At 37.1% G+C, this 17,533-nt stretch overlaps 1 protein-coding gene across 1 annotated transcript; it reads left to right on the top strand.

Moving 5' to 3' along the window:
* Positions 1-4,835: 4,835 nt before the first annotated feature.
* LOC109158522 lies at positions 4,836-5,606 on the top strand. The gene has a single exon (XM_019306435.1). The coding sequence runs from the start codon at positions 4,836-4,838 to the stop codon at positions 5,604-5,606; it is 771 nt and encodes a 256-aa protein (XP_019161980.1).
* Positions 5,607-17,533: the final 11,927 nt, after the last annotated feature.

Here is a 17,533-nt window from a genome sequence, read left to right as displayed (position 1 = left end):
GACAGCCTCTAGTGTGTGAGGATTGAGGAATTAACAAATTGAAACTTGAAAATTGAAGAAATAGCATATACACTAAATAATATTGCAATGAACAATAAAGAATAAAGAATAAAGAAAGGGAAAAAGAATTGTCGTGATTAATTGTTAGAATTGCAAAATTGAAGCTGACATGTGGAAACTGCTACTCAAAGTCAAAACCAAACTTGCTGAGGCTAGAATTCAAGTTGCTGCACCCATCGCCGAGAATTTAATTTGGAGCTGTCGATCAAAAAAACCACCAACGTCGCCGATCGTAATCTACTGTGGATCACCGAAAACTGCCGCTCCACCGCCGAACACCAGAAACGGTTGCCGCTGAACAAAACGACGCTGGCGCGGAACCAGAATCGGTCCGGAGTGAATTTGATGATCGACTTGATGTCTTTTGCCCTCTATTTATAATCCTCAGCTCAACCGCTTCGTCCAATCTTTCACACTACAATTGCTCCGGTTATTGGTTCTCCTTCCACTCATCGCTTCAATCAGATCGCCCAGATGACCGGGCTGCTGCTGGAGTTCTAGTTCTGGTTTTCGTAGAATCGTAGGGCTCTTTGATCTCGTTCGTCGATGTTATTAATGCAGAAGATTATTTGATGGCCTTAAATAATGGGCTAACCGACAATTAACTAAACTAACATATTAAAAATAATAATAATAATAATAATAATAATAATAATAATAATAATAATAATAATAATAATAATAATAATAATAATAATAATAATAACAATAATAATAATAATAATAATAATAATAATAATAATAATAATAATAATAATAATAATAATAATAATAATAATAATCACGATCAAGGAGTGATTGGACATATATAATTCGAGTAATAAACAAATTTATTAATTAAAACAACCTACAATTGAATAATATTAACAAAGCTACTAATCACAATAATAAATAAAAATAGATATAAATTAATTAATTATTGTAAATTAATTATAAAAAGATTATTTAAAATAACAATAAAAATAATGTTTATCAACACCCCTCGTCAAGCTCTAAAATGGCGAATCCTTTAGCAAAATTCATCACAAAATCAAAGAGGATTGACCTTTATCGTAAGATCATCGATGCTGAATCCCCTCTATCTTCTTATGATACTGATCGAGCCCTAGTCACCATCATGCAAAATCCGAATCTTCTTGAGGGTCTCACAACCAAGGAGACTCGCCAGATTCAAGCTCTAGCCCGGAATATTGATGTTGTGCTGTGGCCCGTGCCTCCGGTGACTGCCGCGTGTGCTCCACCACCGGCCAAGACCGCGCCTGCCTCTTCTTCGCAAAATGTGGTATTACCTTTGCCTTCTTCTCTAGAGGATACTAACTCATTATCCACATCTAGGAAGCTTGATTTTAATTTGTCTTTGCCTGAGCAGTTTGCACCCTCTTTGCCTAATGAAAAATTGTGTGTTCATTCTTTGCCTATTCTTGGAGATCCTTATGATCCAGCCACTCACAACTTAGCTTCTGCAAATCTTGTATCTGCTACTGCCTCTGAAAATTTAGTGTCTTTGTCTTAATATGTGCAATCCATTCCTTCAAGCTTTTCAATTCGAAATGTTGCTCAATTTGTTAGTGTACCTAAGTTGCCTATGACTTGTGCTGCATTTACTATTCGTGTGTCTGTTTTTGCAATCCATTCAAGGTTTGAGCATGTTCCTCTTCACGTGTCTTCTACCCATGAGTCTTTTCCCGCATTTGTGTACCCTTGGAAAAGTCTTCCCGTAAAGGGAAAGACAAAGCCTCTTTTTCAGGTACTGCTGAGAAACGAAAAATTGACACTCTTGATGAGGTGGAGTTTGCTTTTGAAACTAAGCAACAACGAAGAGGGTCCACTCACCCGCAACGGATGACACGGTCACGCTCTGGTACTGTTCCAAAAGCTCCACCTGTTTCGGTTCCATCCAGCTCTCGGCCCAAGGGGTCTAAGAAAACCTACCAACCCTCTTTGCTATCACCGGCCTTAATGGATTAATGGAGAGTCCATGCGAAAAGGGACTTGATTCTGGAAAAATCAATAAATGTGGAGGAACTGGTCGAGAAGTGCAATATCATTCCGATACTACAAGATCAACATCTGCTTTCTTCTCTTCAGCATATTGGGCCCTACTCAACTTGGTTGACAGCTGAGTTTTATACAAACTTAACCATGGATACATTCACTATAGGTTCCACACATTTTCAGCAAGTGTATATTCGGGACAAATGGTATCCGTTTGGTCCTACGGAGATAAATGAGTACCTGGGTAGACCCACACAGCAGAAAGTCCCTGATCCCAGCCCACATCTCCTGGCAGCTGCCCTAACCCACAACCGAGAGGTTTCATGGCCTAGCACTGGTCTCAAGAGTCTAAAACTCACTACAGTTTATTCTGTGCTTCTCCGCCTTGCCTCCGCGAATTGGATTCCTGCCGTTCGGCCACACTTTATCTCCAAGCAACTTGCTACTCTGCTCTATAAGATCCGCAATCGCCAGCCCTTCAATCATGGAGAAATAATATTTTCCCACATCATGACATTTGTGAAAAAGAAGGAAGCCAAGATTCATCATCCTTATCCCAGATTGATTTTTGGTGTCCTAAAACATCATGGGTTCAAGCCAAACAAAGATGAAGTCGTGATCGAGCATGGAAACACTATGTGTTTGATGACCGGCTACTGATACTGGGACTAAAGAAGATGAGGATGATTTAGTTTCGGGCACCTCGTCGGCACGCTAAACCGATCCGCAGTTGATGTTCACCACTCTTTTTTGTCACTTATTTGGCAAAAAAAAGGGGGGGTATGGATTAAGGGGGAGTTTTGGTAATGTTTTGTTGGCATAAGGGGGGAAATGTGATAGGGGGAGTAGTAGCAAATAAAAGGTTTAATGAATTAGTGTCTGCTGGTGTTGATATGCTGCCATGACTGTTGGTACTATGATTTTGTTTGGTAATCTCTAATCTCTAGTATGAAGTATCTCTCTGTTTTGCAGTTCTCTTTTGGAATAATAGATTTTATTTAGCTCTTCTATCTCTTTATTATTTTTGGATCATCTGAGTTATTATTAACTACTGGGTATTGGCGTTCTACTGGATTCTTTATCAATACAGCTTGTTTGGTTCTTTCTACTGTGGATTCTGGGATGGAATATGGTCCAAAAGAGCTTTGGTAATTGTTTATTTATTTATGATCTTAGGTTATTGTCTAGCACACATACTAATGGCTTTTAATAAAACTAATTTATTTTCTCTCGTTTGCCCAAAGTATAAAATGCTATAGTTTTTGCCAAATAAATTGCCAAAGGGGGAGATTGTAAGTGTACAAAGTTAGTACACATTAAAACCTTATGTTGGTCAATTTATTTTTATAATAAATAGAACTAAGATAGGCTAAGCTCTTGGACCATTTCCTATCATATGGTATTTGTTTGAATGGCTCATAATAGGTGGTTATATTTAGAGAGGAAGTCAGCAGAATATTTATTTGGTTAAAGCTAATTATAAGGGGATTTCTTAATTATGAGTGGTTGTGGTTGTTTAATTCAAATGGTGGGCTATTTACGTGGATCAAGCTGTTGGAGTGAACATTGCTATAAAAGGAAGGTTTCTCATTATGGAAATTCACGAATTCTTACAAGCTAAATTGAGAGAGTTAAAATTCTATATATTGCTACATTCTAAATCTGATTGTTATAATTAATTTGTGTGGGAATTCTACTGAGCTACAATGTCTGTACCTGGGTTAGATGAAGCATCTCTTGAAGATCATCACGGCATGCATGTACCAGTCATGAGTGGATGTTAGGAAGGCTGTAGTGGTAGTAAAGGCTGATAGCCAGATGTACTGACCTCTTGTAAAACCCCTCGGTGAACATCTATAGTGGATTGGGCAGACGTGGTTTGCCCCGCAAACGTAGGAGAAGCGCTCCGAATTGCGTAATCAATTATCGTGTACTTGATTTATTTTATACATTTATTTTTTGTTATTTATTATTGCTAAATAACAAAAATTAATCGGTCTGAATTAAGTTAATTTAAAATCAAGTAGAACTTTAAGTTTCGTTTTTGTACAAGCTACGCGGCACAATTTTAGAAAAGAATAAATAAAATTATTCGTCCAACATAGTGAAAGTGTAGTTTTTAGGGTGTGGTAGAGGCATTTCAGTCAAGGCGGTCGGACAATTGACATGATAACCACAAGGTTTCAAGTTCGGCTCTTCGTGGAAGTTGCTATTGATCTTTTTAGTTTGAGTAGGTCAGTTATGGACAACTTAGACTGATCACCTCTTTGTGATCCTTTGTCATATAGGGCCTCTCATGGAAGTCTTCACACACAGCACACCTTCAAGATGTTAACAATAGTCTAGGGATTGGGGATTATGTAATGGATTAGCAAGATCGTCAAAGGGAATACCAATTTCATAGTGAGTCTTATTCTCACGACAACTCAATATTAGTGTGGCTAAACTGATGTTTTATTCTCATGACAACAACACACTAAGGAACTAGCACACAAGAAAGACCTTAACTGTGTTAGTAATATGGTCATTCATTATTATTATTATCTTGTTATATTTTATAATAATGCTGTAAATGGTTAAGCCTCTTGTGGCTAGCCTAATAGTTAGGAATGCTTTACATTACCTAATTACCTTTACTATTGTAATCTCCTATTCTATTGTCAATTGAATACAGAACACTTATCTCATCTGGTATTAGATAGACCAGGTTTCTCTTTCCTCACCCCTCCTCCTCACTGTCAATCAGCCTCACCCTTCGCATTCTCTTCCCTACGGCTAACATGTCAACTAACTCGTCGGAACGCACAGTCACCGCCTCTCCCGTCACTTCTCCGACCGCCGCAACAAACACTCTTTCATCGGCGCACCATTTTGTATCAATCAAGCTGACCGCCTGCAACTTCCTCTTCTGGAGGACGCAGCTCGTGTCGTTCCTCCGTGGGCAAGGGCTTCTCGGATATGTTGACGGCGAGACGCCATGCCCACCTCTGATGATTAACGCTGCCCCCGCTTCCGACGAATCTACCTCCGCCGCAACAACGATAGTATCGACGGCAAACCCGGCTCATAAAGCCTGGATCCAGCAGGATCAGTCAATACTATCCATCCTCATCTCTTCCCTTTCAAATGAGGTCATGTATCTGGCTGTTGGCCAGAATAAATCGCGGGAGGTCTGGGATTCCGTCGCCGCAGCTCTGGGTAGTTCTACCCGTGCCCGTTGCCTGAGTTTGCTCGGCCAATTCCACTCACTCCGGCAGGGCAACAACACGCCGGCTGAATACCTTGGGCGTGCGCAGCTGCTCGTAGAAGATCTGGCATTGGCTGGTAGGCCAATCTCCCTTGACGAACAGAATTTGTTCGTGTTCAGAGGCCTACGTCCAGAGTTCAGGAGCATGGCGTCATCCCTTACAGCCTCAGGTATCCCCGTCTCAATCCCACAACTAGTAAACTTCTTACAGGCGCAGGAGTTCATTTTGGCGGATGATTTTACGGCGGGTTCGGATGGTGGTTCTGGCAGCGCTCCGATAGCCATGTATGCTGGGCGTGGCTAGAGAAACAATGGAGATGGGGGATTCGGCAAACGGAATGGACGAGGTGGTCAAAATCGCGATCGGGGTGGCCAGAACCGCGGTCGTGGTGGCGGTGGACGATCCGACGTGCCCACATGTCAGATTTGCCGTGCGCAAGGCCACACGGCTATATATTGTTATAAGCGCTACACGCTGCAACCTACAGCTTAAGAGAATATGGTGGTGTCAGTGATGAGCCGGCAGCGAGCACGTCCTAGGCAGCATGGTTCCCGGATATAAGGGCATCGGCGCATGCCACACTGGACCCCTTGATGATGTCATAGTCTGATGAATACAATGGTAGCGATGTCCTACGAGTGGGCAACGGCACAGGTTTGGTTATCTCACGAGTTGGTCATGCGTTATACCCTCCCCGTCAAAATCGTTACAATTGTCTAATATTTTATGCGTGCCTAAACTGTCAGTTCCATTACTTTCTGTTCAGCGGTTTGCTAATGACAACAATGTTTATTTTGAATTTCATAAAAATTGCTTTGTTTTGAAAAATTACATCACCAGGGCGGTGCTGCTTAAGGGACCCACTTTGGGTGGTTTATACAGGCTTCCGGTGTCTTTGTCCCACTTCGCGTTTATTAGTTCCCATACCACTCCCGTCATATGGCACCACAGATTAAGTCACCCTCATGATTATGTTCAAAACCGTATTCTAAAGAGCTGTCCAGTCGCACCCAATAAAACCAAGCCGGCAGGGTCGTGCACGTCGTGTCAACATGGAAAAGCATCAAGATTTCCTTTAGATAGAGTTATCTCGTCTAGTACACATGTGTTAGATTTATTATACACTGATATCTGGGGCCCGGCTCCTGTAATTTCATCTTGTGGTTTTCGTTATTTCTTACTCTTTGTAGACGATTATTCCCATTTTTGTTGGTTTTATCCCCTTTGGGTAAAATCAGATATCTATAAAATATTTGAGTCGTTCCGTGTCATGGTAGAACGCCAATTTTCGCGTTCTATTAAGTCTATCCAATCAGACTTGGGTGGTGAGTATCGCAAATTGCATAATACTTTTAAATCCCTTGGCATTATTCATCGCCAATCATGTGCGTACACGCACGAACAAAATGGCAGGGTTGAACGCCGGAACAGACACATTGTTGAAACCGGGTTAGCCTCTGCTTGCCGAAGGCTCAGTCCCCCTACAATACTGGGACTATGCCTTTGAAACAGCCACTTGTCTAATAAATTATCTACCCTCATCAGCATTAAAGTTTGAAAGCCCATACACACGTCTCTACAAAGTGTCACCTCCATACACATTCCTACGGGTCTTCGGGTGTCGGTGTCACCCTTATCTTCGCCCTTATAATAGGCACAAGATAGAGTACCGCTCGGCATCGTGTGTCTTCCTATGTTACCCTCCGTCCTTTAGGTGCTATAGGTGCATGGACCTAACGAATGGGAAAATCTATATCTGTCGCAGGGTTGTAAAAATCCCGCCTAGGCACCGAGTAATTGGCGCCTAGGCGCTAGGCGCCCCTAGGCCGTGGAGATTCCCCCCCTAGGCTCTCGCCTAAGAGACCGGCAGTCTAGGCGCCCGCCCTAGCGCCTAATTCGGCCGCCTAGCGCCTAACTCGGCCGATTACGCCGAGTTTACTCGTCAATTTCTGTCGAGTTAGCCGAGTTAACCCGGCCGGCTTGACCTTGCTATATATATATATATATATATATATATATATATATATATATATATATATATATATATATATATATATATATATATATATATATATATATATATATATATAATATGACATATATGCACCTACACACGTGCACTGCTTTTCATTTTTTCAGTTAGCTGTCTAGGCGACCGCTTAGGCCCCGCCTAGGCCGTCTAGGCGCTAGGCACTACTCTACCGCCCGACTAGCGCCTAGCGCCTATTGCAACCATGATCTGTCGCCATGTCCGTTTTGACGAAGCTATTTTTCCTTTCTCAGATTCAAACATACAGGATAAAACACAACAGGTGCAGACTCCGGCACCATGGGCAGCTGACCCAATTGTACCACCGCTCCCACGTCCCATCCAGGCGGTCTCACCCGGTCCGGGCACTAGTTCAATCACTCCGGAGCACATACCATTGGCTCAAGACCCCTCCCCCTTTGCCACTATCAGGGCCAGCTGAATCACAGCCGGGCACAGCTCGCAGTACGCGGGCTGTACAAAAACGGGGGCACGTCATGCGCCTTCATCACATGATAAGAGGCACCGGCGAATAGTTTCATGCCTTAAGTGCGACTACTGATCCGACTTGTTATTCACAGGCTGTAGGGCATCCACAGTGGCGCGATGCTATGGACCAAGAGTTCAACGCACTATTACACAACAATACATGGCGGCTCGTCCCACCGGAGCCTAACATGAATGTCATTGGGTGCAAATGGGTTTTTCGGACCAAACGAACCGCAGACGGGGCGGTAGAGCGGTACAAAGCTCGTCTCATGGCAAAAGAGTTTAATCAGGTAGCAGGTGAAGGTTTCTTTGACACATTCAGTCCCGTTGTCAAGCCAACTACAGTCCGGCTGCTGTTCTCTCTTGTTATGTCTAAATCCTGGACTATGCGCCAACTGGATGTTCATAACGCCTTTCTAAACGGGCACCTAGCCGAAACAGTCTATATGAAACAATCACCCGGGTATGAGAACCCGATACATCCTGATCACGTGTGCCATCTGCAGCGCTCTCTGTACGGTCTTAAGCAAGCTCCACGAGCCTGGTTCAAGCGGCTACATGATTTCTTACTAACTGCAGGTTTTTCACCGTCCAAGACAGATGTTTCACTGTTCCACTACTCAGCTGGTACATCCCGTGTATTTTTACTAGTATATATGGATGATATTATTATGTTGGGCAATGACGCCACGCTCATTGATACCTTGTTGCGCTGGCTTTCCGCTACTTTCAAGATTCGTGACCTCGGTACACCAGGATTCTTCCTTGCCATTGAAACACTTGTAGTGAATATCGGTATAATGCTCTCTCAGAGTCGTTATATGGGCGACATTCTCACTCGTGCAGGCATGACTGATTGCAAACCCTTAGCTACTCCAGCTGTTGTCAGTCAAGTTGTTTCTCCTTCTGATCATCCCTTTGAGAATCCCACGCAGTACCGCCGTCTAGTGGGGGCTCTACAGTACTTGACTATCACGCGCCCAGATCTCTCATATACTGTCAACCGCTTGTGTCAATTCATGCATTCTCCAACCAATGAACACTGGGGTCTTCTAAAGCGTGTTCTTCGCTACATCAAAGGCACTCTACACTTTGGTCTACAACTGTCCGCCTCATCTTCGTCAGCTATCCATGCTTTCTCGGACTCCGATTGTGCCGGTTGCCCAATAGACAGGAAGAGCACGAGTGGGTATGCTATTTTCTTGGGGACCAATCTCATCTCCTAGGTGTCCCGTAAGCAGCGCACGGTGGCTTGCTCATCAACTGAAGCTGAATATAAGGCCATAGCTGATGTCGCGGCCGAGGTCACGTGGGTTGTGTCGTTGTTACGTGAGCTCGATCTTCATTCTGGTGAACCTGCTAATTTGTGGTGTGATAATTTGGGGGCAACTTATCTCTGCGCCAATCCAGGTTTTCATGCCAGGACTAAGCATGTAGAGATTGACTTATACTTTGTTCGTGACAAGGTTGCGTTTGGGGACTTCGTCGTTAACTTTGTATCTACTAAAGATCAACTGGCAAATATCTTCACGAAGCCATTGCCAGGACCTCGTTTTTCGGCTCGGAGGGACAATCTCAATGTGGTTGCACACCACCCTTGTGCTTGAGGGGGTGTGTTAGTAATATGGTCATTCATTATTATTATTATCTTGTTATATTTTATAATAATAATAATGTTGTAAATGGTTAAGCCTCATGTGGCTAACATAATAGTTAGGAATGCTTTACGTTACCTAATTACCTTTACTATTGTAATCTCCTATTCTATTGTCAATTGAATACAGAACACTTATCTCATCAACTGAGAGCTAGAATTGCGAGGAATTGAAAGACTTAATTTTGAAGTAAAAAAAATTAATGTTACAAACTTGAAAGTATTTGAATATGAACTTGAATTGTAATTTCATACTTGAATTTTCCCTAAATATGGGATAGCTTTTGCCTAGAAAGCTTAGAGGGGGGAAGGAAATTGACATGTGATTTAAAAATAACACCCATTATATTATTTATTTATTTATTTATACACTTAAAAATTATGTCAATCATAAGAAAGTTGTGTCACCCACCCCCACAACCATGCTCAAGGCTAAGGTCGTGGGAAACACAATATACACTATGAAGTTTGGGTAGTCGCGGCCATAACTGGTAGAGTATAACTTTATGCATCAATTATGACTTTCAAGCTATTTTTAACATTGTTATCTTTTTTATTTGACTTCATAGTCATCATGAAATTTGTAAATCTTTGAATTATCTTTTCAATGACACTTGACTCACTCAATATTTTATGGCTTTATGCTGAGATATGACCAAAATACCTAAACACCACTTGACGGACTTTTTTTTACTGAATATGACTGTATGAGGTGCGACCACATGTAAAAGAGTTTAATCTAAACAAAATCAAATTTTCTCACTTTTTCTTATTATTTTGGATCATCAGGATATGCCGTGGTGCTAGTTTTCAATTCAATCTCTTTGTCTTTTTGGGCATCAACATCTATCAGAATGCATCTTTATGCTAATCTGACTTCAAAATATATCAAAATGAGATCCAATTTGTATGACTTTACAATCAACGCCTCCAAAATCACCTAAATGACACATAAATCAAATAAGCACATACTTAGCTTCAAATTAATCCAAAACCATATGAATTTAATGTCAAATATTCACATATAAATAGTAAAAATCGGTACTCATTACATATTTATAATTTCAATACGTTTTAAAATATGATAATGATCTTATTATTTAGAGCAGCCTTAAATCTCCAAGCCAGCTGTCCGACAGTGAAAAGAGGTGCCTACAATTCAGCGAGGGGATTAGTCACTATGTCCGACGGTAAAAACTCAAGGTATACCCAAAAAAATATTGAGAGTAAATAAACATTTAAATGTTATTAGTTATATCTTATTTTATTTTTGAAAAACACACACTACAAGAAAAATCACGAATCACGACGGAAACATCGCGACAGAGCGTAATCCGTTGTCGATTCACAACGGTTTTTGCGACAGAACGTATTCTGTCACGGTTTTGCGTCGGAAATGGTAACGAAAATCAATTCTGTAGCAATTTTTGGCGCAAAGTGAGAAAAAGCCCAGAAAATTTTGGCGCCCACATTTTGGTAACGGATTTTGCGACGGAATTAAGTTCTGTCACCACAACGGCAACGGAAAAGGCAACGGTTGATGGTTCCGTTGCGGTTTTGCTACAGAATCCGCGACAAAAATAATTCTGTTGCAATATTTGGCGTAAAGTCAAAAATATTCCCACGTAATCTTTGCACCAAGAGATTGACGACGGAATTTGCGACGAGACTTTTTTCCGTCCCGAAAGTATATAAATTTTGAAGTAAAGTTTATTTTTGCTATAAAATGGGACGATGGAATCGGCAACGAAAATTAATTCTGTTGCGATGTTTGGTGCAACGGTAGATTTGACGTTTGAGGTTGGCGACAGAACTTACGACGAACGTTCATTCCGTCACTGAAATAATAAATTTTTTAAGTAAAGTTTATTTTCGCTAAAGAATGCGACGACAAAATCAATTCTGTCGTCAATATGTTAACACATTAGCGACAGAAAATGCGACGCCCTATATGTCTGTCGTGCTATGGCGATGGAATCGGCAGCAAACATTAATTCTGTTGTGATGTATTTCGCAAAGATACATTTTACTTTTGAGGTTGACGACGGAACTTACGACGGTCATTCTTTCTGTCACTAAAATATTTGATTTTTTAAAGTAAAATTTATTGTTGCTGCACAATGCGACGACAAAATCAATTCCGTCGCCAATATGTTGACACATTGGCGACAGAAAATGTGACTTAATTTTTAAATGATTTTTAATATTTGTTGAAATAAATATTTTAATTAAAAGTTGTAGTTTTTTTTTTAAGTAATTCGACCAAAATTTATGAAAATTTTGAAAGCATGTTATATAAGTGTAAAAATTTAAATTTATTAAAGAAATTTAAAATTATATTGCATCTTTAAATATAAAATTATTATTAGCAAATATCGAGTTAGTAAAATTTCAAGTACCTAACGTTGGTATGGTACAAAATTAATATAAAATGTGATAGCATTGGTCTCTGATCATGGGATATTTTTGTATACCCTAATGATAGCAACATTATAGTATTAATATCATATGCGAAACTGAAGCCGTATTAACAAGAAATTACATTGAAATTCTCAAATTCGTAGTTAGCTTAACAATTAAAAATAAGTGTATCCTTACCAAAAAAATGTATATATATAATGAGACTTTGTTTCATGCTATCTTGTTTTCAACATTGTGTAAATAATTGGTTTAGCCTCAAAAGATCATAGATATTTACATAGATATGTTTGGTTTGTACAAATTAAATGATGAAGTTCATGTTTAGTAACACAATTAGCTTATCAATCAAATTTGATGTATTTAATCAATATTATAGTTGTTTGATTTGATTAAACAGTCAATATGCATATTTGATTAATCAATTTTTTAAAATACTCAATTTGATTATATCGAAAATAATTATTTTTTTTTTATATTTAAAATTGTACTAAACATTTACCTATCTTAACTTTCGTGTTGATATATATATATATATATATATATATATATATATATATATATATATATATATATATATATATATATATATATATATATATATATATATAAGCACACACTCAGGGCCGGTCCTGGCCATGCATGGTCAAGGTGACTGCACAAGGCCCCCAATTTTTGGGGTCCTAATTTTTTTATTAAATATTATATATATAATCTATTATTTTTATACTTGATAATTATTTTTTTTAATTCATAGATTGGTCTTCATTGTAATTAAAAATAAAATTTTAGAAGAATTGACATCGAAATTTTGGTGAATAATTTTGTATTTAAATATGAACGAAAAATGACACTTTTAAATTAACTTTTGAACTGTATTCTCTCTTTGTTAAAATTTTATGCATTATATTTGGACAAAAAATTTTAATTACATTTTTATTTTTGTTATATAATACAATAACTTGGAGTCTAAATTAAATAATAAGATATGACCCCTATTTTTAATGGAACGGTCCTGCATGCACACACTAATAATATCTATACGCTTAAACAATATATTAATTTAGTTAATTAAACTATCGATAGTTAAAATTTTAAAAAATCTTTATCCATTGACCGAACTAAAATATTTTACTTTAAAAATTTATTAATTAATTTTTTTGTTCGATTATATAACATATTTTCACCGAATTGTACACACCCCTAAAGATAATAATTAATATTTATGTGAATATTTAAATATAAGAAGATTTTTTTTTATCATACACAAATATAAAAAAAATAATTAAATAATTAATTTTCTTAATTATTTAAGAAGTATATGTATTATATTCATTAATAAAAAAACTACATAATTTTTAATATATATATATATATATATATATATATATATATATATATATATATATATTAATTGAAATAGCTAAATCCTATTTTAATTTACTAAAATCCTAAATCCTATTTTTTTTTTTGAATGCCTAAATTCTATTTTAATTTGCCTAAAATCCTAAAATAACTCAAATCTTAAAATAACTAATTTCCTAAAATCTCTACTCCATGATCTCTAATTCCTAAATTCCTAAAATTTCTAACCCTCCTCGGCTTTAGACTCTACAACTTTGTAATGACGTGCTACGACGAGGCGGTGACGGAGATCTAGGTTAGATTCTTTCTGAACGTATACAATGTGTGTGTGTGTGTGTGTGTGTGTATATATATATATATATATATATATATATATATATATATATATATATATATATATATATATATATATATATATATATATATATATTGGTTCCTTTGAGAACAGGTCTTCCCGTGCGATCAGTGCGGCATACACCATTAGGTATGCATAAATGCACCATACAGTGTTCGAGAATACACCAGAATGAAATGCCAAAAATGCACCACACAAAAAAAAAAAAATACATCACACATAATGGTGTATTTTCGAACACTGTATTGTGCATTTATGCATACCTAATGGTGTATGCCGCACTGACCGCACGGGAAGACCTGTTCTCACAGGAACCTGGCCATATATATATATATATATATATATATATATATATATATATATATATATATATATATATATATATATATATATATATATATTGGTGAAATCTTATTATGAAGGCCACTATTGGATGTTTTGGTCTTCCAAATGATCCTTCTGATGTTATGAAGGCCAAAGCTCTGTAATATAATATACACATCAGATCACTTGTTTCCTGTTGTAGATAAAATTAAATGTGATACTTCATGTGTATATTATGCACTATATTTTCATCTCTTTTGTTCTTTCTGTGTTGTTTTCTATTCTTGATATTGTGACACAACCAAAGTAGGCAACATAATGTTGTCGATGATTATAATTGGTACAAATCTTTTCAACCAACATATGCTGACCAAAAAAGGTCTCTGTTTTCTTTTAGATTTTAGAACAAAAAGCCTTTGATTCTGGGGGATTGTGGTGTGTGTTAATTTGTATGTAGTTTGTCTTGTGAAGTTGTGATCAATGACTTGGTAGTCTTGCAATTTGGGATGAAACTTTGGTCATGTAAATGTCCAGAAATAATATCAAAATGATTAAAGGACTCAAAATTATGCATGCCCTCTGAAAGCTGTTAGCATACATTCTAATAGTCTAGCAAGGAGCAACTAAAGTTTATATTTTTACAATATTAATGCATTATAATATTATTTCTCCATTCTTAGAGGGGCATTCGATTCAAATATTGGAATAGGAATGATAATAGTAATATTATTTTAAACACTAATGATTGTTAAATATATGAATGTATATGTGTAGGTATTGGAATAGGAATGATAATAATAATATTTTTTTAAACACTAATGATTGTTAAATATATGAATGTATATGTGTAGGTCTTTACATATAAGCATTATGGATAGAAGTTGGATGTATCAAAGGCGAACTCAACGTGGTGATCTTAATCTTGATTTTATAAAAAGATTAGAAACATTTATTGAGTTTGCATGTAGTAAACCAGATTTTAAAATAATAATTATATATTTTTATGTTGGTAGAAACTTTTATTAACACTATTGTGATAAAATCGGTGTGATTATATTATATTTTTCTTTTGAGTTGATGTTTGAAATACTTTTATTATATATTATAATCTTATTTGTTTTAATTTTTATTTTATTTTGTTTCTATTTTAACTAATTTTTAGGAAAAGCAATTTGGTCGTCCGTCATCATATTTTGAATTATTCAAGCATACACATACCAAAAAACATGATAGCCAAACATTTATAGTTGAAAAAGACAAATAAGTCCATGTAAGTTTATTTATCTTGATTTTCCTTGAATGTATATGAATTTTTATAACAATTGTACTAATTTTTTAAATTTTTGCAGGAACAAATTGCATTGTAACGGGAGGTATTAACACAAAATGGAGAAGAAGTAGATGAGAGTCAATTGTTCTATGATGCACTTGGCGGACATGATAAAAAAAGAAGAGTTTACGGACTTGGCTCATATGGTACATTAATTCGTAGTCCAATAAATGCTAACACATCGGACAATATAGAATCAACCTCGCAGCCTCAGAGAATGCCTAATTCTGCAAAGGTCCTAGATGAGATTGAGAATTTGAAGGCTTCTATGGTTCTTACGCAGCAAAAATTAAATGTTCTTGAGAGTGAAAGAGATGTACTTCATCATCACCATCATCACGACCGAATTCACCTTGATTTGATTTTTCTTTTATGAATTACTATATTGTTGTTTATACATTAATTTGGTATTAAGTACAACAAATTATATTGTATTTTAGTTTGAACATTAACATTTTAAATACAAATATTATAATTTTAACAAAATAATAATAATTACAAAAACAGTAAAATAATAATTTAGTAGAATTGCGATGAAATATAATTTTAGTGATGGAATATTCATTGTAATTATGGCGACGAAAGATTTTTGTCATCCAAAACGCGACAGAATCACGACAGTGATTAGTTCTGTTATTATTTTATGACGAAATTATGTCACGGAAAACAAATTTTGCGACGGAATATCTAGCGATGGAATTACTACGGCAATTTGTTCCGTCATTTTCTTACGACGAATTTGTGAGACGGAAGACAAAATTTGCAACGGAAAAGTTTGCGACGGAATAGCGATGACAATTTGTTTCGTCGTTTTTTTACGACGAAATTTTATGACAGAATAAAAAAGTTGCAACGGAAATGTTAGTGATGGATTCGTGACAATAATTATTTTCGTCGTTATATTTCATGACAGAAATATGCAACGGAATATGAGTTTTGCGACGGAATATTTTTTCCTACAATGGCGACAGAAAGAAACATTTCCGTTGCCAAAATCGCGACGGACTCGTGACGGAATGACTTCCGTTGCTAACTTCACGACGAACAATTCCGTCACCATTTTCCATCGTCATCGCTCGTGACGGATTATTTCCGTCACGAATTGAAATACGACAAGCCTTGAGACTACGGAATGGATTCCGTCGCGAAAATGAAAAATTCTGTCGCAAAACGTGATTTGCGACGGAATTTAGCGTTTTCGCGACGGAATTTTTTCGTCGCGAATCGCGATTTTTCTTGTAGTGACACAAATTCATTACTTAAATGGAAACATCCGACAAGATTATATCATAAATAAAAGAAGGGGGTGAAACCGCCCATTCCCTACAATTAGCTATGAACACGACTTTTCTAGTTAACTTATGGATTGCCATGTTCGCAAATCGCTTAACAAACATAAAGTTTTGATTATGTTAGAAAACTTTTGAGGGATCTTGTGAATCTAAACCCAAAACTCAAACTTAGAGAAGTCACCATCATAAGGAGATTCATTGTTCCCCAACTTGCAAAGGACTATGAGGTTTTGCTCATAAAACCAAGGCCCATCATCTAACACTCTCTACAAATCCTTCTCATGGAAAAAGTATAAGATGAAGAGGTTTGGTGAGATTTCTTTAAACATCATACCTCTTCCATCCCAGTTTCCATATTGAAGCCATTGTTTCTTTCATGAAGCTGAACTTGACCGTCTTTTCCGTAATAAGAGAACCAACCAGCATGAAACTTTCGATATATGACCCAGTGTCTTCTTCATGTGACAGTTTGACATCTACTTCTTCATCGTCAAGAATATTGAGTGTGGGGTATTGTTCTTCAAGAGGTTCCTTGTCTTTGCTACTTGAAGCAATGCAGGCAAAAACAGAAAGAAAGATGAAAAGATGGATGTTACCTAAGCGAAGTGAACCAGTAACAACAGAACGGGAGGGGAAGATTCTTGAAAGGGCAACAAGCCAACAAGAGATAAAAAAAATTAAAACATTAAAAACCAATCAATCAATTGGATATCAATGATCCTCATAATAAATGCAGTCCACCAACCAACTTTAATGGTAGTAATAAATGAAGAAGGGGGAAGAAAAAAGTTGAAACACACTACGAAAGCTTGTTGACTTGAACAAGAGGGAGAACTTGTTAACTTAAACAAGAGGGAGAACTTGTTAACTTGAACGAGAGAGAAAGCCCTTTGGAGACATTTTGCATTAACACAAACCTTTTGCATTATTATTGCTAAAGGCTAACTTCATATGCTTATTGAAATGCACTCTTT

Source organism: Ipomoea nil, unplaced genomic scaffold (genome assembly GCF_001879475.1).
Source record: "Ipomoea nil cultivar Tokyo-kokei standard unplaced genomic scaffold, Asagao_1.1 scaffold2821, whole genome shotgun sequence".
In the NCBI taxonomy this organism is placed as follows: Eukaryota; Viridiplantae; Streptophyta; class Magnoliopsida; order Solanales; family Convolvulaceae; genus Ipomoea; species Ipomoea nil.
This window is presented reverse-complemented; position numbering and strand designations above follow the sequence as displayed.

Bases quoted from the DNA above. Each gene is read 5' to 3' on its own strand.
- LOC109158522 (XM_019306435.1), top strand. From the start codon at position 4,836: ATGTCAACTAACTCGTCGGAACGCACAGTCACCGCCTCTCCCGTCACT.